At 43.9% G+C, this 25834-nt stretch overlaps 1 protein-coding gene across 1 annotated transcript in view; it reads right to left on the minus strand.

Moving 5' to 3' along the window:
• Nucleotides 1–25834, minus strand: part of AKNAD1 (AKNA domain containing 1) — a 425253-nt gene that overhangs the window by 281550 nt on the left and 117869 nt on the right. The window contains exon 8 of the mRNA XM_086936316.1: nucleotides 9777–10006. Within this exon, the coding sequence (XP_086792442.1) occupies nucleotides 9777–10006 (230 nt within the window). The remainder of the gene's footprint in view (nucleotides 1–9776; nucleotides 10007–25834) is intronic.

A 25834-nucleotide genomic window follows, 5' to 3' on the forward strand; every position in this document is an offset into this window, starting at 1 on the left:
GTGTACATATCATCAATTTCAGAATATAACATTTACGAAAATTAGTTTGTTGCGATGTTGTCGAAAAAAGAACAGTTACGTTCTTGGATCTAAATTAATGTTGATTTGGGCAAGGGGTTAATAAATAAGTAAAGATAGTGGATAGAAATATGAGTAAAAAACAACAATTCCCGATGATAGACACAAAGATAGGACTAGACAAATATTTGAAAGCTTTATTGTTCAAGCTTCGTTATACTATTGTTCTAAAAGGATTTAGCATATATCTACCGTGTGTGTAAAACAGCTATTTAAGTGAAGTCGGATTCAGTGAACGAGAAATAATGTGATCCTGCTTAATTACAGAAATAGACACTGAAAAAGGACTGGGGCTTTATACATAGTTGCATAGTTATTATTTCGGAGGGTAAATAGAAGTTGAATTTTTTGCAGTCAGAAAGCACATTATCCATGTTTTATAGCATGTAAGTTGTTTGGGAGGATAGTAGATTTTCTACAGTCAAAAGGTATATTATCCGTACAGTCTGTTCTGTGGATCAATGTTACCCTCTTTTAAAGGGATGGTTTACATATTGATAACAGTGGATTGGTAGTATAATAGAATTACTAAATAGATAAGGCAAGCTGATGAATGAATGCCTGTGAACATCATTTCACGTTTGTATGAACAAATGGATTGTGATATTTTTGAGATTTGAGAATGATTAGGTTGACGTGTGGCAAACTGTCTGTGGACATCAGGTAGCTATTGAAAGTTAAATCATAGGAAGCATCCCATTTCGAGTTTGTCATTAAGACCAAATGGTGATGAAGTTTGAAGCCTTTTGATCCAGAAAACTTCTCTTTGGAGCAGGATTTTTGAGTTGTCAAATCCAGGCCTTTGGGGTACTACTTCAATTATTTGAAATTTTAGTTGAGCTATGGAATGACGATGCTCTGACCAATGTATTGCTAAAGGTGAAGTAGTACTTTTATTTCATATTCTGCTTTTATGTTCTGAAAGTCTTATTTTTAATTTCCTCTCAGTTTTGCCCACATATAAGAGTCCACATGGGCATTTAATGGTGTAAACCAAGTGTTCAGAGTAACAATTTGTGGTATGTCGTAATGGAATTTTTTCTCCAGTTCTTGGGTGAGATAATATATTCGTTGTGATGGCATTATTGCAATTCTTGCAATTCCAACACTTCGTTGTGCCTTTGTGAGGAGTCTCTGTGGCTGGATGAGACTGCCTATTAGGTGCAGTGAGTAGTTCTTTCAGATTTTGTCCTCTTTTGTACGCAAAAAGAGGTTTTTCTTGGAACAAAGATCCGAAATCATTTTCTGTTTCCAATATTTCCCATCTTTTGAGAATAATCTTCTTAATGTCTCTTGATGCTGAAGAGTATTTTGATACAAAGACCATCCTTTTCTTTGGTTGTTTTGGTTTCTTTTCAAGGAGGCTGGCTCTTGCTATTGAATTGATTCTGTTGATTTGTAAATCCAGTTGATCAGGAGGGTATCCCCGATCTATGTATCTCTGCTTTTGTTCTTGTAGTGTTTGGTCACATGTACTCTCTTCTGAGGAAATCCTCCTTATGCGCATAAATTGAGAAACTGGAAGATTGTCAATCAGTGCGGATGGAAACTTTTGTACAATAATGCTGTGTTTGTATCTGTTGGTTTTTTGTATACACTAGTTTGGATCTGATTTCCTCTTAATTCTACCAACACATCTAGAAATGGAATGGCTTGTTTGTCCATGTGATAGGTAAACTGTATTCTTGGATCGACTAAATTCAGAGTTTGGATATTTTTGATTAGTGCAGTTTGTGAACTCTTCCAAATTAAAAAGATATCATCTATGTATCTTTTATAGTATACCAAACCCTCTTTCCAAGTTTGGTCTGTCATGATGAAGTCATTTTCGAATTTGGCCATGAAGATGTTTGGGACTAGGCCACTTACATTGATATTTCAACGCTAGCAGGCGTTAATCTGACATAGCACACGTACCACATTAGTTGTTCTATCGTTTACAAAAGAGTGCGATTTCCTCACACATACATCACTGGAAATATTGAGGGCCATGTCATTACAGATAAAGTAGGGGAATATAACCCTTTCCCTAATGTTGCACTCACTGGAGTGGGAATAGTAATTTTTACACCTACGCTATCCAACACTTTCCCCCTGTTGCACTCACTGGAGTGGGAATAGTAATTTTAACCCCTACGCTATTCAAAACTTTCCCTACTGTTGCACTCACAGGAATGGGAATAGTAATTTTAACCCCTACACCATCCAACACTTTCCCTACTGTTGCACTCACTGGAGTGGGAATAGTAATTTTAACCCCTATGTTATTCAATGTTTTCCCTGCTGTTGCACTCACTGGAGGGGGAATAGTAATTTTTAGCCCTACGCTATCCAACACTTTCTCCCTGTTGCACTCACAGGAATGGGAATAGTAATTTTAACCCCAACACCATCCAACACTTTCCCTACTGTTGCACTCACTGGAGTGGGAATAGTAATTTTAACCCCTATGTTATTCAATGTTTTCCCTGCTGTTGCACTCACTGGAGGGGGAATAGTAATTTTTAGCCCTACGCTATCCAACACTTTCTCCCTGTTGCACTCACTGGAGTGGTAATGGTAATTTTTACCCCTACGCTATCCAAGATTTTCCCTACTGTTGCACTCCCTGGAGTGTGAATAGTAATTTTAACCCCTACGCTATTCAACGCTTTTCCTACTGTTGCACTCACTGCAGTGGGAATAGTAATTTTAACCCCTATGCTAGCCAATACTTTCCATACTGTTGCACTCTCTTGAGTGGGAATAGTAAGTTTTTACCCCTACGCTATCCAAAACTTTCCTTACTTTTGTACTCACCGGAGTGGGAATATTAGTTTTCACCCCTACACTATCCAATACGTTCCCTACTGTTGCACTCACTGGAGTGGGAATAATAATTTTAACCCTTACGCTATCCAACACTTTCCCTACTGTTGCACTCACTGCAGAGGGAACAGTAATTTGTATCCCCAATGCTAGCCAACACTTTCTCCACTGCTGCACTCATTGGAGTGGGAATAGTAACTTTTTACCCCTACGCTATCCAACACTTTCCCTACTGTTGCACTCACTGGAGTGGAAATAGTAATACTCACTGGAGTGGGAATAGTAATTTTTACCCCTACGCTATCCACCACTTTCCCCATGTTGCACTCACTGGAGTGGGAATAGTAATTTTTACCCCTACGCTATCCAACACTTTCCCTACTGTTGCACTCCCTGGAGTGGGAATAGTAATTTTAACCCCTACGCTATTCAAAACGTTTGCTACTGTTGCACTCACTGGAAAGGGAATAGTAATTTTAACCCCTAGGCTATCCAACACTTTCCCTACTGTTGCACTCACTAGAGTGGGAATAGTAATTTTAACCCCTACGTTATTCAATGCTTTCCCTACTGTTGCACTCACTGGAGAGGGAATAGTAATTTTAACCCCTACGCTATCCAACACTTCCCCTACTGTTGCACTCACTGGAGGGGAATACTAATTTTTAGCCCCAGCTATCCAACACTTTCCCCTTGTTGCACTCACTGGAGTGGTAATGGTAATTTTTACCCCTACGCTATCCAACATTTTCCCTACTGTTGCACTCCCTGGAGCGGAAATAGTAATTGTAACCCCTATGCTATTCAACACTTTTCCTACTGTTGCACTCACTGCAGTGGGAATAGTAATTTTTACCCCTACGCTATCCAACACTTCCCTACTGTTGCACTGTTTGGAGTTGGAATAGTAATTTTAACCCCTATGCTATCCAACACTTTCCCTACTGTTGCACTCACTTGAGTGGGAATAGTAATTTTTACCTCCACGCTATCCAATACTTTCCATACTGTTTCACTCACTGGAGTGGGAATAGTAATTTTTACCCCTACGCTATCCAACACTTTCCCAACTGTTGCACTGTTTGGAGTTGGAATAGTAATTTTATTCCCTCCTCTATCCAATATTTTTTGTATTATTTTAGTTAATGTAGTACATAATTATATATTTTTTTAAAGTTTTTAATTTGTTATATATATTTATTTACATTTTATTTATATTATTGTTTTATGTGTATAGATGTATTTATAATGTTTAAGAGTTTGTAAACAATTTATAAGTAATCAAAATAATTATTAAAAAATATTAAGTATATATATATATTATATGTATGTTTATTTTTTTTACCATATATGAATATTACTTATCATTTTTTACCATTTTGAAATATTTTTAACTATGTATTATTTACTTTATTTTACCTTATGTTTTTTTAACTTAAATAAAAAAACGATAATTTTTGACATCGATATCTTTTTTCTCAATATTTTTGTACTTACCATAATATAGATAGGGTATCGTTATTCTTGATTTCGATATTCTTGCTTTGATATTTCTGTAGGTCAATATTCTGACCTTCGATATTCTGTCAGTGATTCGTGGAAGATAGAGAAGGCCCATAGCATGTCCCTTCGTGGAAACAATAAAGTGCCTGTGAACTAAAGATTTTTTCCCACAAAGAAAAAAGCCGGGTGGCTTCCGAAAATTCAATTTCGTTTTATGTTCATCGCCAGGTTGCCACCTGAGGCACTCTCTTTCCCATTATTTGGTCTCTAGGATGGTTGAAACCACTTCTTTTTGTAAAGGTCAACCAATTGAAGACTATGCCCCCTATCTAGATTACGGCAAAAAAGATACTCTGTTGTCCTTGTGACAGAGTTCTCTTTCCGCCATGCTAAATGTATGGGGAGAGGAGTTGACCTAACGACTAGGGCGGTCAACTTCAAATCTGGGGCACCGGGCTCAAGTCTCGGCAAGGACACGCCACATCCTGTGATTCTGGGCTAATCACTTAATCTCCCTGTCACTAACAAAAATGAATGTGTCCTCATGTAATGCAACTGGTGCTTGTGTAAAGCTTTCTGATGCACAATACCTTCGGTTCAAGTTTGCTCTATATAAAACTCCGTAAAAAAAATATATAAATATATAAGGTCCACCTACCTCATTTAGAGTGAGGGGGTCCTTAAGTATGTCAGCATTGAAGACAACTCCATCTCCGCCATTGACAAACTCCTCTGATGGCTTAATAGAGAAAGGGGTGTCAACAGTTTTGTCATTTATCTGTCTGTCCCTTTTAGAGTGGGTGAACAAATGGCCAGTTTTTCCATTCACTTACTGCCATGCAAAACAGGCAGTAAATGAAACTAAGAATATTTCAATGACCCTCATGCCCCAGGAAATAACTCCCGTTGTAAGGGGGTCATGGCTTTTTTTATTTTCCAAACGAAAATCCCACTTTTATTTTTTATTTTTGGAGAAACTTTTATAGGTACTCAGTCAGCATGAAGGAGTATTTTATTCAGTCACCCTGATGGAGTAATCACACTCCAAATTTAAAATGACTGCTGACCCAGGGGACATCTCTTACACTGGTAAAAACCACTGACACATCAGTTCCCGTCAATACGATGAAAGCTTGCCCGACGGAGCCGTATGGCACTTTCAATTTCATTTTTTTTATTTTTAAAAAGAAAATCCAAAAGCGTGATTATTCGCCCACAGGGTGTGGATCATCGAAATGCTTTTACCTTCACTTTCATGTTTTGGATGTCGTTTTGGTTGTCACCTTAGCGACAGGGTATCCTTTCTGCCACACTCTAAATCAGGGCCTCTAAATCAGGCCAGTTGACAGAATACTTTTGCCTTCATTAGCATAATCTGCCAATCTGGTAACATCTGTCATTTTAGCTGCTAATTGTGTAGTGTTGGATATGTAGATTGAGTGAAACTTGTTTATGAATCAAGATTAGAACGAAAACAATTCTATGTGACGTTTATGCCAAATTTAATTAAAGAAGGTACCTTTTTCACCTTCCCTGGATTCCATAAAGATTTGGAAACAAACGTTGGTATTTCCTCATTTCCCTTTGTGCTTGTCACCATAATTAGGCACAAAGGCTGCATTCAAGGGAGTCTTTGGGGGGATAACAGAATTAGAGAGGAGTTAGACAATGTAACATTTGCCCCATTTGTCATGGAATTTAGCTTTTGAAACCATAGGAATTTTTCTGTGACATCAGAAGCGGAGGAGGAGTTAGGTGATGTATTATTTTGCCCCATGTGCAATTTTATTCACCTGAAGAAGCTATTTTCTTTGCGCCTTTTCTAGAAAGAGTGTGACTGGGTTTGCATTTAACACACATTTATATCAATTGTAATTCTACACAAGGAGGAAAGCTAATCATTAACATGTCAATGATTTTTTTATAAAGTATTTTACTATCAGGTTGACAATATTCATATATGGAATGGGTTCCCACTGGTCAGGTATATGCATAACCTAAAGTCACGCTTCCGTGAAGGGCAAAAGCTACCCAGTCGCCCATATGGCAGAAAAGTGAGCAAACATTTACAGTGATGGTTAAACACACATCTGAGGGAACTCATCTAGATTTTTTAAAGAAGATGGTCGTCCACCAGTCCTCACTTCATCCAGCCCCTGCTTTTTCTTTTGCCCGGGCCACGCCACACCACGCCTCTGGTGAATCCCACATGGTGATTAGGGCTTGGAGACCTTTTAAATTGGAACGTCACAAGCTGGCCCTCTCCCAATACACACAAGCCCAGAGTCCTTTCATATCTGAGGAGTGCCTTCTAGTATGTCTAACGGATGAGTGCAAAGACACAGAGATGTTCTGTGAATAGGAGCCCCCTCGTCACTCATTCCTTTTCCCCATAACTCCATGTGGAGTTGCAGTCCTTTTAAAGTGTTGAATGCTGTCCCTTGTTACAGGGGCTCATGAGCAAGCCATACAAGAGATGGGGACCCTGAGTCACCCCATAACCACTTCTCCCCACAGATCATCAGCTATTGACTCAACATCTTCTGCGTACACTGAAAACACAATTATTATCAAACTGAGAAAGATGCCTTCAAGGCACTCATCACCTAATTTGTTAATGTGCTTCTCAAAAACAATACTCATTCCAAATTGAGAACTGCCAGTCGATACAACACCTCACCTGCATGGCTAAGATATTGAAAATCACAATGATTTTATAACGTGCTCATTACCATGAGCACCACTTCATATAAAAGAACTTCCACTCTGGTTTTCCATCCCACTGTGGTCAGATCCCAACCTTAGATATATTTGTGTTCTTTAGTAGAATAGTTTATGTCCAGGAAAAAATACACAGCAATCCTCTTAGCTATATCTCTGTCATTCAGCTGATCTGACTTTTCTTCTCTGCTGCCTGGAACATCTATGTGGAACTGAAGATGGACCATTACAGTGATTAAGATCTTTCTTTGCAAATCCCACACGCCATTAGAAACTGGGAGTCTCCCAGCATAAGGTAGCCATTGTATTGTATGGAGTTTCAAAAGATTCTGTGCTGCATCCAGTAATTTCAAATTCAAGGTCTCCTCTGGGTAATGCCCTTAATAGTCCTATCATTGGCTAACTTTCGATGAGTGGAGGTAATTAAATTATGTTATTTCAGAAGATGGACCCTCGCTTTAGGGGTCTATCTTCAGAAATAATATGTGATGAGACGTCCAAAAAGCCAACATGGCAGCCCTGGGTAATTTATTATCAGAAGGGACTTCCCCAAAATGTGTGACTGACTTTTACTCAACTGCTTCCAAGGTTGAATGACACAAACTGTGTCCTAGTCAAGTCAAGTCAAGTCATAAAATTTGTATAGCGCACTACATACCCAGAGGGTTTCAAGGCGCTTAGGAAGGGGAGGAGGATTATTTGTCAAATATCCACGTTTTAAGCTGCTTTCTGAACGCTAGGTGGTTCTGGGTGAGGCGAAGGTAAGCGGGGAGTGAGTTCCATGTTTTAGCAGCCAGGTAAGAAAAGGATCTGCCTCCCATGGTGGTCTTGTTGATGCGAGGTACAGTGGCGAAGGCTTGGCTGGAAGAACGTAGTTGGCGGGAGGGGGTGTGGAAGGACAGTCGAGAGTTGAGGCAATCTGGTCCGATGTCGTAGAGTGATTTGTGTGCGTGGGTAAGCAGTCGGAAAGTGATCCTCTTATTGACGGGTAGCCAGTGGAGGTCTTTAAGGTGACCGGAGATGTGTTCGTTGCGTGGGATGTCTAATATGAGCCTGGCTGAGGCGTTTTGGATTCGTTGGAGTTTCTTCTGGAGTTTAGCGGTGGTACCTGCGTAGAGGGTGTTTCCGTAGTCCAGTCGGCTCGTGACCAGAGCGTGGGTGACTGTTTTCCTTGTTTCGGAGGGGATCCAGCGAAATGTTTTTCTGAGCATGCGAAGAATGTTGAAGCAGGAAGAGGATACGGCGTTGACTTGTCTGTTCATTGAGAGAGAAGAATCCAGGATGACGCCAAGGATCCGTGCGTGGTCTGTCGGGATGGGTGCTTTTCCGAGGGCTTCCGGCCACCAGGAGTCGTCCCAAGCAGAGGGGGATGTGCCTAGGATGAGGACTTCTGTTTTATCTGAGTTCAGTTTCAGACGGCTTTGTTTCATCCATTCGGCGACTTCTTTCATTCCTTCGTGTAGGTTAGTTTTGGCGGTGCTGGGGTCCTTGGTGAGAGAAAGGATCAGTTGAGTGTCATCCGCGTAAGAGATGATGTTGAGGTTGTGTTGGCGGGCGATGTCCGCGAGGGGGCTCATGTATACGTTGAAGAGGGTGGGGCTGAGTGATGATCCTTGCGGTACGCCGCAGATGACTTCAGAGGCCTCGGACTTGAATGGAGGAAGGCGGACTCTCTGGGTTCTTCCGGTGAGGAACGAGGTGATCCATTCAAGTGCTTTTCCTTGGATTCCGATGTTATTGAGGCGTTGTAGAAGGGTGCTGTGGCAGACTGTGTCGAATGCTGCAGAGAGGTCGAGGAGGATGAGGGCGACTGTGTCTCCATTGTCCAGTAGAGTTCGAATGTCGTCTGTTGCTGCGATGAGGGCGGTCTCAGTGCTGTGTTTTGCTCGGAAGCCAGATTGTGAGGGGTCGAGTGATTTGTTGGCTTCGAGGAAGGCGGCGAGCTGGTTGTTGACGGCTTTCTCGATGACTTTGGCCGGGAATGGAAGAAGCGAGATGGGGCGGTAATTTTTGAGTTCGGTGGGGTCCGCTGTTGGTTTTTTCAGAAGGGCGGTGAGTTCAGCGTGTTTCCAGTCTTCTGGGAAGGTAGCGGAGTTGAAGGAGCAGTTGATGACTGGTCACTAGGAGCGAACTCTGCAAGGCAGTACAAAAAATTGGAAATTTACCAGTCCCTATTAACAGCTATAAAAGGTCTTCATATCATAACAATGCCTTTTGTCGGTAATGTCCAATCGGGAGAATACACTGGTAGCTTTGAGATTGCATCAGTTATTCACCAACGCTGTGTATTGGCCCCTCTTTAATTTACCTTCTTGTTCTTCTTATGATGTAGGATAAATGGAGCCCAACTTATGAGCCCAACTTTGCGTGCCACAAAAGCGCCTATGCTTGTCAATGCAGAGGACGCATTGTTGTTGATGCTAAATGAGTACTCGATGCACAGACTGTTTGACAGATTTGTTCATTTTCACATGGGGAAGTAGCTGCCCATTAAGGTTTCAAACCAAAACTCATGTTGAGTAAACCTGCTACCCACCCACTTTATAACATTAAAGAGGCCCTGTGACTTCCTGATCACCTCTATTCGAGGGACCAGGATCTCTGCAGCTGATGTAATGTCACTTAGATATGCCAGGTTACAATGTAATGTCATATGTTCCACCTACCCTTTATTATCAGTTGGCTGCTTCTTTGTTTCTTGAAGATTTCCCCCAAAGCCGTCAGGTGACCGTCTTTGGGTAACAGCAAAGACAGGCTGGTGACTGCCACTTGACAAATCTTCAGTTTGATCAGGGATCATGTGGGTCCGATTGCTTTTTGCAGGGTCATCGCTTGTTACATTTGATGGAATGACAATCATTTTCTGTTCTTGGAGGGATTCTACAGCTGTTGGGCTCTGAATCAAACAGGAGTGGTCTTAAAATAGTTAATTACAATCAAGACAAAGAGTAATTATGTGATAATTGGTGACACTCCATATAAATTACATTCACAGTTATACAACCTGCAAACAGTATCTTTGTCCAGAAAATGCTGATAAATGTAAACAGATGACACAAATATTTGTATTTCCTTAGTGTCCTCTGCATGAGTGTCTTCCAGTATCAATTGGCCTAGAATTATCACTTATATTCTCTACTTAATAACTTGTAAAAAGAAGGTATTATAGCTTATAGTTACCTCTCTTCCTCTTTCTTATACATCAACCACACTCATGAATCTTTCTATTTCCCTGTCACACTACCCAGCTGATAAGTAATATGTGGCTCCTTTTTACCTGTTCACATCATGTTGCATAATCTTATGAACATTTGTTCTTTTCCACTTTAACTCTGAGACTATCTTCCAAACCTAGATCATATATCTTTTAAGAACTATCTTTTTTAGTTTTTCAGTAGCTTGACATTATCTTGAGCAGTTCAGCTTGAGTCATTTGCAGATACTACACTTCGCTCTGGCCACAGTTAGTCAGTGGAGACCAATGAGTCAGTTCACTAGAGCTCCATCTTTGGAGCCTAGTAATCTCTGTCATGATGTCAGAGCATTGAAAAATCACTGCTCTGTTGTCAAAGAAGTGAATAATGTTTCAATGACATACTTGTAATCCTCGTTAACCTTACATTCATCATTCTCTCCCCACTTACTACTTTTGAGGAATACCAAAGTCACATTAGCCTTCGAATGAACATAAAAGAAGAACAAACAATACAAGAGACTAATAATTCTGCCAGCACAACCCACATTTATAAGTGAACCAAAATCTAAAACATCACGGAAATAACAAAAAATTAATTAGGTCAGACTAAAAGTCAGAACCCCGTCGAAAAGAATAACCCTCCGAAGCTACATCATGAAGACGATAAAAGAGTGACAAATGTTTGAGGGGAAGGACAAGTGACTGCCCTACACATCTCAGATATGAAAACTCTCTGAATATCTGCTAAAGAAGCTGGCACAGCTCCAGCAGATATACCCCAAGTTCTATCAGGTAGAGAGCAGTTTGTGTCAATAAATAGCAAAAAGAATTGTAGACTGAATCCATTCTTAGTAGAAATAGATGTAGGCTTGCAACCTTGACCTGTGAGACCAAAAGTAACAAAAAGATAGTCTGATCTAAAAGGTATAAATCTGCCCAAACAATTCAAAATGTCTCCCTAACACCTAAGGAGTGCGAAGGGGCGTCTTCTTGAAATGAAGGAGACAAAAAAAACACAGGTAACATAATCTCCTGATCTCTATGAACAATAGATGCAACCTTTGGGAGAAATTTAGGATTAGATTTCAAAATTATTTCATTTTATAGGATTCTGGGGAAAAAATGGCAAACCATGTTAGAAAACTAGAACAAATTTCCAAATTACAAATCCTAGACAAACTTGAGAAAAAATATTAGCCCTACCTTTTCAAAAACACTTGGTCAGGGTTTGACTTACATAGGAGCACTGCTCTGAAACAATAGTATGCTCACCAACACTCACGTAGAACAATTCACAACCTTAGACAACCCCTATATCCCAATTGGTGGCCTTTCCTGTGGGCAACTACTCAATGTCTTTATACCACTTTATAATACCCTAAGTCACCCCTAAAGGCCAGCCAACAATACAGAAGTTCAAAACTACGGCAGTTGAACGTGTCTTCATCAGGCACCCTTTCAACAAGCACATGCCTGCTAACTTGTAGAACAGATAGCGAGGGGGCAACTATAAGCAACCAGCTAAATCATGCAGCAAATTAAAAGTAAAAAAATAAAGATAAAAGTAAGATGACTCTTCCACACATTGAAGATGCATTTACAGTCAAGCACCTAAATATCTCAATAATAGAAAATATAAAGCTAGACAATCCCCCAATGGTCTCTGTTCTATTACACTATTACTGCTTAATATCCAGAAACACCATGGGCCCCATTAGGACCACCGCTGGCCTGGCGGGGGCAATCCGCCCGCCATCCGTGCCGGAATGACCCCACACCATATTATAATGGCCGGGGTGTCCGCGGCGGATGGAAAAACCGTCTGCCACTTTTCCGGGTTCTATATGGTGGCGGTGTCTTTCAGACACCTCCAGCCATATTAGAATCGGCAGTTTACAATGCCGTTCCATGGCGCCACGGAAAGGCATGCGGAGTCTGCTTTGGGGGCCCATTGCGGACCCCCAGGGACTCCGTGGAGTTTCGGGGTGCACATGGGGGGTACCTATGGTACCCCCCAGCAATTCCATGCACAACATGGCAGGCACTGCGCGGTGCCTGCCATGTTGTGCATGGAAGTGCACAACATGCCTTCCTGGCATTGTGGCGGGCGGTGCTGAGTCCTCCGCCCGCCACAATGTCAGGATGGCTGGATGCACCCGCCACTGTGGCGGGCGCATCCTAATTGCAGGCACGGGACCCCCGCCCTTATGGCGGGCGGTCCCTTGTACCGTGAGAATGGCGGGCGGGCAAAGTCCGCCCGCCATCCTAATGGGGGCCCATGTCTTCTATCCAAAGGAAACTGCTAATTCTCAGCAACAGGCTTCCAGATTTGAAAATCTCAAGCCTACCTCCTTCAACAATAGTATCCCCCAATTCCACCACAGCTGAATCTCAAGCAGCACATACTGTTTGGAATGTGTTCTGTCTGTCTGTATTCCACCTCAGCAGGTACAGTCGCTCAGCAAGCCTTCCTGTTTCCTAGATGGCCTTTTCACAGCTGCTGTATTGGTAACTAGTCATAATATCGAATTAAAAATATTGAGTGGACAAAATATCGAGTTTTTAATATCGAGTGGACGGGATATCGACTTGCAGAAATATAGTAGTTAAGAATCTCGTCATGCAGGTAAGAAATATCGATTTTAATAATATGGAAGTTAATAATATCGATTGTTCTTTTTTAGTGTTTTGTATATTACTATTTGTGTTAAAAGTATGTATATACTTTGTAATGTGTTTTTTAAAGTAACAAATTTTATGTTAATTAATCTTGCATAATGTAATTCCGTAGTGGGTTGTGGGTTTATAGGGTGGGAAGTAATTTAATTATAATATATTTTTTAGGAATTAATGAATTGTATCTTAATTACTTTTTGTGTAATTTAGGGGCCTATTATGATCCCAGGCGGATCTCCACCACCGGGCAAACGGTGGCCACCGCCAGCCCGGCCATAGCGATCCGCCCGCCAAATGTCCCTGTGACACCCCCAACATATTAGTATGGCAAGGGGCACCGCGCAGGCACCGCCATCCATATTATCATGTGCCATTGAAAAGGCCTTTCCATGGCGGCGATGCGCCATGGAAAGGCCGGCGGAAAATGCTTTGGGGGCCCGTTATGGGACCTGGTGGGCTGGGGGGGTGGGAGTTGCAATTGGAGAGTACCTATGGTACCCCCCTTCATTGGCATACACAAGATAGCAGGCACCGAGCAGTGCCTGTCGCATTGTGCATGGCAATGCACAACATGCATAATTTACAATGCGGCCGTTGCTGCTTACAGCACCACCCACCACAATGTAAAATATGCGGGATGCGACCGCCAGAGTGGCGGTCGCTTCCTAATGGGCCTGGAGGGACCGCCGCACCTCTGTCAGTCGGTTTTGTTTACCGTTGCATGTGCCATCATAATGGGGCACTCAATTCTGTAGCGGGTTGTGGGTTTATACAGTAATAGGTTGGGAAGTAATTTAATTGAAATTAATCAGTTAATTATTTTATTAATATAATAATTTAGTATTTAATAATTGTTATTGTTAATTAATTTATTGTTAATTAATTATAAATTGATCAATAACAATTAATAGTGAATTGGTAATTATGTTAATTATGTTATTTTTTTTATTAATTAGTAATAAATTAGATATTAATTGTTATTAATAAATTTGTAAATATATTAATTGTGTACTTTTTTATGAGCAAGTTGGGGGTTGATAGGGGAGTAGGGTGGGAAGTAATTGAATTTTTTTTAATAATATTTATTAAAAGTTGTTTGTTATTGTTAATTGTGTGAATTAATTTAGATTTGATGGTTATTAATTGTATTGTTAATTGTTAAAGTGAATTAATTTATTGTTAATTAAATATGTTAATTTAATAATATTTTACAATATTGTAGGTGAAGTTTATAGGGGAAAATGGTGGGAGGTAAATCCATTTTGAAAAATTCCCACAGCTATCCAACACTTTCCCTATTGTTGCATTCGCTGGAGTGGTAATAGTAATTGTTACCCTCCCGCTATCCAACACTTTCTCTACTGTAGCACTCTCTGGCGTGGGAATAGTACATTTTATCCTTCTTCTATCCAACACTTTCCCTACTGTTACACTCGCTGGAGTGGGAATAGTTATTTTTACCCACCCGCTATCCAACACCTTCCCTACTGTTGCACTCGCTGGAGGGGGAATAGTAATTTTTACCCTGCCGCTATCCAACACTCTCCCTACTGTTGCACTCGCTGAGGTGGGAATAGTAATTTTTACCCACCTGCTATCCAACACTTTCACCACTGTTGTATTCGCTGGAGTGGGAATAGTAATTTTTACCCTCCTGCTATCCAACTCTTTCCCTACTGTTTCACTCGCTGGAGTGGGAATAGTTATTTTTATCCACCCGCTATCAAACACTTACCCTACTGTACCACTCGCTGGAGTTGGAATAGTAATTTTATCCCCTACGCTATGCAATGCTTTCAGTATTGTTATATTTAATGTACTGTAAAATGTTATTTAAAAAAAATTATTTTAATGTTTTAACTTATAATATATATTATATTTTTACATTTATATTATAGGTTTATTTATATATATGTAATTATCTTTTAAATTATGTTTTTCATATTTTATAATTCAACATATTGATTATTTTTTAATATTATTAAGTTAATATATATATAAAAATATGCATGTTTATTTTTTTACATTACATTCCTTATTTATCAATTTTGATCTTTTTTATTGATTTTCATGTATGTTTTACTTAATTATATTTATTATTTCATAAATTTAATATTAAGTTTAAGACATTTAAAAAAGTTGATATTTTAGCAAACTATATTATTAACAACGATATTTAGGATTCAATATTTTTGTACTTACCTGTTTGTAGATAGGAAGTCGATATTCTGTCACTCGATAGTTTTACCTTGAGATTGTTGCAGCTCGATATTCTTTTCCTCGATATTCTGTCAGTGATCCGCTGTATTCTCTATACCCATTCTCTACGCTTCCTTTTATAGTGTTCAGATAAAATTACTTTGTGTGGTCTTGACATATGCGGATGATCAAGCACAAGTACCTATTTTCTCAGCCTATGCCATATAGTGTTTATGCTACTTGTTTCTTTAACTTGGTGTTTCATTTACTTTGGTCACATCTTCAGCATAACATAGGGTCAATGTTTACCATTGAAGGGTTGTCAAAGACTTCGCTGCGTTGTGATAGGAAGATGTGAAATAGTAACCATGGCGTATGTATGCCAGATAAAAACAGTTTCTTTGCACAGCTGCAGGAAGGAGTCATTTATTTGCTCCTTAAGCAGAGACATATTCATTATGTGTGCAATTTACCAACAATAATATTTCTCAGTCCTCAAGCTACTCATCGCCCTGTTGGCAGAAGGGCTTGTTAGGTGAGTTGCCGACATTGAGTATCCCCTTCTTTACAGAGAAATATATAGGCTCTAGATGTATTTAATCTAAGATTTCCTCAGAGCATCTCATTTCAAGTTGCTTGCTGTGTTTATAAACAGAAAGTAGCTCTCAACAACACTCCAGCCTCATCAATAAAGCATGTGACACTCTAATCACCTAATGGGTTATTTACAGAAATAGAATCTATATTTTACTGCAATTTTCCTACCAATACAATATCTCTAAATTCATTATTTAAATCCTTCACCACTGAAACCAAGGACCTGATCCCTAGGATTTCTTACTTAAAGGAGAGTGGTATAAAACACGCCATGCCAAGAAACTATTTTGTCAATACGTTATTTTTTTATTTCTCAATGCATTGAAAAAAAACATTTTGCAATAATATATTATTTGCAGTTGAGTAAAAATCCATATTCCTTCTCTTCCAGATGTGTGACCATTCAAGGTTACCCTAATTTGTACTTAGCCACCTTTACTCCAAGATTTGTGGGTGAAGTTGGAGTGGGAGTGGCTTAGTGAATATGGAGTTAGACACTTTCCAGTGTCTCTTCCTGATGGCCACCGAGTATCTGCACCATCTTGGCCCTCTTCCCGCAGTGGAGACTGGCTCTGGGCATCTGGGAATCATGGGTGACAGCTGGGCGCTACATCAGCCTGAAGGAGAGCCTCTTTTTGACACACCAGTAGGGCAGTGGAATTTTTTTTTATAATCTACTGGTCCCTGGGACAAAATGCAACTTAAATCGACATGTCTCGTAAGACAATCAACTTGTCCCATCTATTCCCAAATCAATTATGCGGGCCGCAGTACCCGCCGCAATGTTAACAATGCACTGTTTACATTTCTCTGCACTACGTGGCAGGCACCAATCGGTGCCTGCCACATGAGACAAGGAAATGTAGCGGACTTCCCCGGGTCAAGGAGGGCACAAAACGGTCCCCCAAACTCCATCCCCACCAGCCTTTCCGCTGGCCTGGTGGGGGCAATCCGCCTGCCATCCTAATGGGCCCCATTGGTCGGGCACTTTTCCACATTATACGCTAGGAATGAGGATACCAGCTGTATAGATAATGCAAGAGCTGACCAGAATACCCCTAACATCTTTTCTGCTATGCATTCGACTAGCACTGCACTGGTCTTTAGCTTAGATGACATAATTTCAGCAATTAACAGATTCAAAGAAGGAAAAGCCCCCGGTCCTGATCAGATACCAGGTGACTTATATAAATCTGAACCCATGATATGGCCTCCGCATATAAATCTCTTGTCAAATTGTATATCGACTGGTGGGGATATTCCAACAACCTGGAGGGGAGCGGAGATAATCACATTATATAAAAGGGAGATGCTTCAATCCTCTCCAATTATAGACCCATCAGCCTGATTGACAATTTGCGAAATATCTTTGCAAGACAAGTTTTGGATGAACTCCAAATCTTGATAGACAACAAGGCGATACTATCTCCATATCAAGCACGCTTTCGTTCTAAAATAAGTACATGTGACCAAGCTTTTAGATTTATTCTACTAATGTGGAAATATGTGCTGCTAAAAAAACAAAACTATACGTATCATTTGTCGATCTGAGAGCTGCATTTGACCTGGTACAGCGCAAATTGTTATGGAGTTTATGCTTAACTTAGGTGCTACCTTTTGATCTGGTAATCTTGATAGCTAGACTGCATGAACACAATTACGCTCAAGTCAGATGAGGAAAAAATTATGAATTAACAGATAGGAGACCTATACAAAGAGGTGTGCGCCGGGGATGCGTGCTTGCTCCCACATTATTTTCCTTGTTCATCAATGATGTGGCTAGTAGATTATTGGACTGCAGGAATGACTCTCCCGTTATGAAATGCACAAAGGTCCTGATCCTGCTCTTTGAAGATTATTCCTTACTTATTTCCACAACACCAATGGGCCTACAAATCTTAGTGGACAAATATTTAGAATTCTGCAGGGATAGGAGTCTGGAATGTAATGTTGCCAAAATAAAATATATGGTGTTTGGGAAAGCAAAGGGGAAATCACGAGTGGTCAGGATTGCATGTGAACGTCTTGAGGGTACAGAGCTTTGACTACCTTGGGGTAAGATTAAACGACTCACTTGGCTAGGCACATCAATTAGATAAGAGTTACCTTACCTTATGCCATAGGTCAAAATCGATATTAAGATAACAAAGACAGTCAGGTATTCGACCATTGACCCTAGCATTAGAGGTTTACAGTTCAAAAGCCCAGATTGGTGTTCTGTATGGATCAGATCTATGGGGATATATCAATACAAACAAACTGACGATTTGCGAAAACACCTTTGCTAGATCATATGGCCGGGATGCCTGTCACCCCGTCCCAACACAATCCCCAAGAATGGGAAGACGGATGCAGTCCTGAACTTTTGGAAGGCGGGAGGGAGTTACCCTCCCGGCCGTATTTATTAAAATATGAAACAAAATTAAAACATTAAATAATAAGTTTCATATCATGTACAATTTTCATTTATTACATTTCGATGAAGACATGTTCATTGGCTAACCTTAACAAATCTCTAATACAAAGGTTTCCTAGCCGAGTCTAACATCCTGCAAATGCATACATTCTAAATTAAAATTGTACATCCTAGCATTACGGGCCAACGGCAAGGTCGCAACCGGTGTCAGATCCCTTCTACCAAAACTCTCGCCCTCACGGTGTGAGTGGCGGCCGCGCAGAGGACTGTACCCTCTGTGCCAACTCCAATTTCCCTAGTCTTGTTGGGGGCCCCCTATTTCAGCTCGACGCCATCTTAAAGGTCGTCCGAGCACCCGTGTGAGGTATCTGTAGGAAGGCAGCGTGGACTCCCCCCACCCCCCACCCCACACTCTCTATCACATCCGCCGTCGTGGATATCCGGGCCCCGGGAAATTCGTAGGAGGGGCATATAGCCGCCTCCTCCCCTGGAAGGGGCCTATGGCCGTCTCCCCCTAGGCGACCCATACTTAGTGGGTGCCGCCTCCCGGGCGCTCCCATCCATAGTGGGTGGCGCCCCCCTCTAGGGACCTTGCAATTACTGCTCACCGATCATGACCTTACCGCCCGACCAAAAAATAAATACGACATTTGATTACCTACTAAGGGAGAAAACATCATCGTGTCTACTTGCATCATTTGTTTATTCCTAAAAGAAAACAGTACCTTCAGACATAAGTCATATCTTTAAACTAGACATTCTTATACCACTAAACAGAGGGAAGAAGATGTTATCAGAGAAAAGACTTTATTGCAAAACTAACATTGCCATTAGGGGCTGGTGGGTGGGTCAAAATTGCTCCTTGTTCCGTCGAGGGCTCACGTGCAACGAGTGGGTGCAGCTTCCAAGCACAGGAACAAGAGGACGCTTCTTCGGATTCCCGCTCTCTTTATTCGCCTTCGGGAGGGCGTGAACCCTCCGCCGGTACGCCTACTGGGCGTGGCCATCGGTGTAGGTGTCTAGGACAACCCCTCTTGGGCGGGAAAAGGTACGCCCCGGCTACGCCACTTCGGGCATACCAGCCGTGACACCCCCCCCCCCGCCCAAAATGGTTTCCCGGGAGGATCGGGGCCCCCAACCATACGTTCGGGGGGACCGAGTGGTCGCCCCTTTCCATATGGCCGGGATGCCTGTAACCCCCTCCCAACACAATCCCCAAGAATGGGAAGACGGACGCAGTCCTGAACTTTTGGAAGGCGGGAGGGAGTTACCCTCCTGGCCGTATTTATTAAAATATGAAACAAAATTAAAACATTAAATAATAAGTTTCATATCATGTACAATTTTCATTTATTACATTTCGATGAAGACATGTTCATTGGCTAACCTTAACAAATCTCTAATACAAAGGTTTCCTAGCCGAGTCTAACATCCTGCAAATGCATACATTCTAAATTAAAATTGTACATCCTAGCATTACGGGCCAACGGCAAGGTCGCAACCGGTGTCAGATCCCTTCTACCAAAACTCTCGCCCTCACGGTGTGAGTGGCGGCCGCGCAGAGGACTGTACCCTCTGTGCCAACTCCAATTTCCCTTGTCTTGTTGGGGGCCCCCTATTTCAGCTGGACGCCATCTTAAAGTTCGTCCGAGCACCCGTGTGAGGTATCTGTAGGAAGGCAGCGTGGACTCCCCCCCCACCCCACACTCTCTATCACATCCGCCGTCGCGGATATCCGGGCCCCGGGAAATTCGTAGGAGGGGCATATAGCCGCCTCCTCCCCTGGAAGGGGCCTATGGCCGTCTCCCCCTAGGCGACCCATACTTAGTGGGTGCCGCCTCCCAGTGGGAGGGGCCAATGGCCGCCTCCCCCCGGGTGCTCCCATCCATAGTGGGTGGCGCCCCCCTCTAGGGACCTTGAAATTACTGCTCACCGATCATGACCTTACCGCCACAGGCCGGATAGTTGACCGGCTATCCGGCCCCCCCACAAACTCCTCCTAAAGGTCATGCTTCCTCAAATCCCTTAGCCATGCTATGAAGTCTCCTATGAGTAAGACATTTCCCTCCCGGGACAAGTGAACCCCATCGTCGAGATACATGTGATCACCCCGAATACACCCATGCGGAATACTATGCAACTGCGCAGAGCGAAACAATCTACCAATTTTGTTGTTAACCTTCTTCACCGAATGGTTCAGTGCTGACACTGAAAGGCCCCCCCGCCAAGCCCTTCTGGGAATCATGTGGGACCAGGCAATCGTGCACCCCGGGATTCTTCTTGCCAACCAGCTAACGGCAGACAAAACTCGCTCGAGTAATACTCGCCTACCGAGTGTCACCAAGTCATTGCCCCCCAGGTGTACTATGATTACAGATGGCGGTGACCTCTGCCGCCTTAAGAGACCCTCGACAAAAGATTTGAACTGGTCAATACAGAGCCCGCCCCTTCCGTGGAAGGCCACTCTGTACCCGTATTCCCCAGCTGCGTGAGTCACGTCACCTGCTTTGAATACGTCCCCGGCGCTCCTCACGTATGAGTGGCCCACGACCCACACCACTCTCTCCTCAGCAGGTGATATCTGACCGCTGGTCCCCTGGTGCTGGGTCGACTGCAAATTCCTCCCCGCATGACATGCTCGCGAAACTGTAAATCAAACAGAAAACAAGAAGCGTGAGTGCATGTAACTTGACTTCACAACATGTGCAATCGCACATACCTCTTAAAACAATTCGAGGACCATCATCCTAACTGTTTCACCTCTTCCGCACTCTGACCCCTGGCTGTAGCCTCAGTAGCAGCCCCTATCCTAAAGGAGTGGGTCCCAAAATCGCACGGGTCCATGCCCGCCGCCGCGATTGTCAGTGCTAGCACCCTCTGGAACTGAAACCTCGTCAGTGGGGGGGCATCGATGTGCCTCAGCAAACTCCCACCCCATGTATCCGCCCTCAGTGCCAAGTATTCCTCAATGCACTTTATCGGGCACGTGGGGGACCCTCGCATGCGCTGGACAACAACACTGTTTCCCATAGCTCCCTGGTCAGTCTTGGACCTAGCTATCGTGACTACCATCGAATCACCCCTAATTAGGATGTGATCCCTGCACAAGCCTCCCTCCACATCTTTCTTATTCTTTGCGACTAGTTCGCTCACCCGCATAGCCCCATGGAACGCTAATGCGAAAGCTGCCCGGAACAGAACTGCTTCGAATTGGGAGGAGCATGTCGTGACTAGTTTTGCCATGAGTAGGGACAACCTTTCTAAGCCAATCGGGCGCCTCTCGTCTTGCTTACGACCCTCGAGGCGCTGCCAGCCACGAAGGGCTTTTTTCGCCAAAAAGGAACCTGTCGGGTCTTTGATGCCATGCACCTGTGCCATGAATGAGATGGCTGCCCTGTGTCTATTGGCCGTTGCCGCTGATCGGCCTTCTCTGTGCAGTGCTACCAGGAACCCAAGGAAGCAATCCTCCTGACCCCAGTTCTGACTCCGAGACGGACCCAAAAATGCACAATAGGAATGAAACGCTCCTTCGTATGCTTTCCTCGTCCTGGGGGCTAAGCTTGCTGCCACGAGGTCTTGTAATAGAGGCACCGATTAGCCAGAGTGCTTCGGGGAATGGTGCTGCCACTAGGTCCGCTGTAGGTAGATAAACCCTGAACGCCTGCATATGTGAACGAGAGAGTGCATCAGCCGCATGATTCAGTACACCCGGCACATGTTTCGCCCTGAACTGTACATTCAGCCTCATGCAAAGTAGCACAACTTCCTTCAACAATCTCAAGATCCATTTGCAGCGTGCTGCCTGATTGTTAATGCATTCGACAACAGTCATATTATCAGACCAAAATACCACAGAGCGGTCTCTGAACTCATACGGCCATGCCATCAGAGCAACAAAAATTGGGAATAGCTCGAGGAACCCTATGTTACCTGTGAGACTGCTGGTGTGCCACCACGTCGGCCATGTTTGCGCCGACCATCGATTACCAAAGATGGCGCCAAATCCCACGCTACCCGCCGAGTCAGTCCACAAACCCAGCTCCTCTGAAGACGCTGGCGGCTTGTTCCACACTACTCGACCGTTGAAGTCCGCCAGAAATGCCAACCAAATGCGCATATCCTGGCGAACTTCTGCAGACAGTCTCGTGCGGTGGTGTCCTTCCTTGAGACCAACCAAAGCTTGTGCAATAGAGCGTGAAAAAGGGCGGGCCATTGGTATTACTCTCAAGGCAAAGTTAAGCTAACCCACTGCTTGCTGTAACTGGTGCAGGGTCACTTTCTCCTTACTAAAGCACAGTTCCAGGGAAGCCCTAAATTTCGCTACCTTTCCTACTGGCAAACGGAAACATCCCTCCACAGAATCGAGCTCAATTCCCAGAAACTCCAGTGAAGTAGATGGTCCAACCGTCTTACCTGGTGCCAATGGCACTCCAAATTCCTTCATGAGGATGCAAAAGTCCTGTAGCGCCTGCGCACATTTCGTGTCGCCGGCTGCTCCCAAGAACAGAAAGTCATCTAGGTAATGCATAACATGCCTATGCCCTGTGGCCTCGGTGAATGCCCACTCTAAGAAACAGCTGAATTTTTCAAAATAAGCACAAGAGATGGAGCAACCCATCGGCATGCATTTATCCATGTAGTAACGTCCTTGGAGCGCAAAACCTAGCAGACGCTGATCCTGTGGGTGTACCGGGAGCAACCGGAACGCCGACTCGATATCTGATTTCGCCATCAGCGCTCCGGGGCCGAGGCGATTCAACATGGTGACGGCATCATCGAAGGATGCGTACCGCACCGAACAGACTCCTGGGTCAATCGCATCGTTCACTGAGAAACCCCTTGGAGCCGACAGATTATGGATCAGCCTAAATTCCCCCGGGTCTTTTTTGGGGGCCACTCCTAATGGGGAACAGATGAAATTTGCTACTGGCGGGTGCTGATATGGGCCAGCGACCCGGCCTATGGTCACCTCTTTAGCAATCTTTCTCTCCACCACACCTGGATTATGTTGTGCCGAAAGCTGGTTTCTACAAAAAGGTTCCCCACGAAAATCCCCCGCCGGGATGTGGAAGCCATATAAGAATCCCTTCCTCAACACCCCAGCAGAGACATAATCAGGGTATTTGTTTAGCCAGGGAGTCATAGCCATGATATCAACGGGGGTAGGCAATTGTCCACAACGATCCCCCACAGTCTTGTTTGGACCCTCCTCTACCTCCCGACCCGCTATTTTTTGACCTGCATGAACTCTCCGGGTGCGAGGAATTCCCACAACCCGCACACGCATGTTTGAACTTACATGCCCCTTGCGGTCTGGTACAGTTGCCTCTATTGAAGCCCCAACAGACCCCCTGCTTTCCCCCATTCCCGCAGGTTCTCGGCTGGTGATCGCCACCGGCGCCCGCTCGAAAGGGCACCGCGGGCTGTTGGCGGGAAAACCCTGACCCATTCCCACCCGGCGAGGACGTCCACGCCGCGCCAGGCAGGAGCTGCTTTTGCCAGGAAATCGAGTCGAGGCAATCCCATGTCAGAGATGAATCATACTCTTTCGCTTTACGGAATTTCATGTCGTAACCCATCCATTCATTCCCCTCATATGTTTCATAAAAATCCATTATACGTGCCTGATAACAAGACAGTTCGGGCAATACCTCGGGCTTACGCTTGCCAATATTCGCTGTAAACATTGCAAAGGCCTTGGCCCAATTTGTTATCGTCTCATCCACCCTGAATCCCGACATTTTGGCTCGCCAGACACTCGGGTGCCATAAATCTTTCTGTGTCTTAGCATACTCCATCTTGCGATGGTCAGTCAACAACGAAAACATATTAACATACTTGTCTGCCCATATCAATTCTTTCGTGGCCAACGAGATATGTTGAACCACTCTCTCCTGTCTAGAGGGCAATGAGCCCTCCCCCGCCACTGGCAAAGCGAGCTTACCCGGTTCGGTCGCTGTTCCCGACGTTTTCTCGATGCCAGCTGCCGGTCCTTCCGGGGTCACCTGTGGGGAGACAAGAGGGAGATTCGCCTTCGCAGCATCACGCGACTGCCGCAATTGCTTTATTAGTAACTTGGCCTCTTCGGCCGTGTCTCCGGGCGCCGTAGCACCCCCTGACTTTTTGTTGAGCCATGCGGCCAACTGGGTGGCCAATTCGGGAGGCATATCCTCGTCGTTGGCGGGCGTAATCACAACCGGAATCGGTTGACCCGCGTCTGGGGTTGGTACCGGGGCATCAGCTGGTATGTCAGGGCTGACCGGGGGCACCTCAGGGACCGGGACCTCCCCTGCCGCCCTCCTCTTGACCCGTCTCCCTCTACCCTCGGGGACGATTCCCGGCAATGCCGGGCCTATTACCTTCTTCGGGTTACCAGGCTTGTTCATTGCGGCCAGTTGCTTCTTAATGCCCGCCATATCACGACCAAGCGCTGGAACTTGACCGATGCTTCGTTCTATTCTCGTCATTCTGTTTACCAACATGCGAAGCGCCTGGTCTGTCTCGGAACCCTTTCCTGCCTTCTTGCCAGACATGGTTTCGATTATCTACTCCGAGCCGATCAAGACGGTCCGGGACTCTTCTCTGCAAAGTCACTGAAAGAGAAACACAAGAATTACAAGTTCTCAAAATTGCTCCTTGTTCCGTCGAGCGCTCACGTGCAACGAGTGGGTGCAGCTTCCAAGCACAGGAACAAGAGGACGCTTCTTCGGATTCCCGCTCTCTTTATTCGCCTTCAGGAGGGCGTGAACCCTCCGCCTGTACGCCTACTGGGCGTGGCCATCGGTGTAGGTGTCTAGGACAACCCCTCTTGGGCGGGAAAAGGCGCGCCCCGGCTACGCCGCTTCGGGCATACCAGCCGTGACACGCCCCCGCCCAAAATGGTTTCCCGGGAGGATCGGGGCCCCCAACCATACGTTCGGGGGGACCGAGTGGTCGCCCCTTTCCACTTGTCCCTGTACCCATCACAACCCCACTGATCCCACTATTTTTCGATCTTAGGATGAAAAGAATAAGGGATATAGCTTTGTTTAAACAATTACTGCAATGGCAAAGTATGTGGACAACACCGCACCTGTATGATTATTGTAATTGTCAGAGGGAGATCCTGAAGATAAGTGGTGCTAAAAAATTACTGTGGTTCAAACATATTGCAAGTTGGTATAAATCACTGGACATGTTGGAACTGTGGGATCACCCAGAGAGGGCAAGCAAAGGGGATCTACCAAGATTGAAAGTGAGGTTTTGGGTGTTTGTGGGAGAGTGCTACACTACTAGACTAGCAAAAAGCCATTTAACAACACAATTTCTAAGTGTCAAGTTATGCCCTAGTTTTGAACCTTATCTGGACCAAACCTCACCCCCACTAGCCAAAAGTCTATGCGTTAGATTCAGATATGGCAATCTACTCTTAAGGATCCCTAATAACCAGACTGTTGGGTTATAATTAGAACTATGTCCTGCCTGTGCTAGAGTACAAGAATCTGAAGAACATATACTATTCTTCTGTAGTAAATACCAACGGATCCGTAGGAGGTGGAGACGACCGATCTGCTTACGCCTTGGAGCCAGGCAATATCGGTTTGCTTATAGTATCCTAAAAATAGATATGTCTGGTCAAATAGTTTTACCAGTAAGTCGCT

The sequence above is a fragment of the Lissotriton vulgaris genome, chromosome 1_1, assembly GCF_964263255.1.
Source record: "Lissotriton vulgaris chromosome 1_1, aLisVul1.2, whole genome shotgun sequence".
In the NCBI taxonomy this organism is placed as follows: Eukaryota; Metazoa; Chordata; class Amphibia; order Caudata; family Salamandridae; genus Lissotriton; species Lissotriton vulgaris.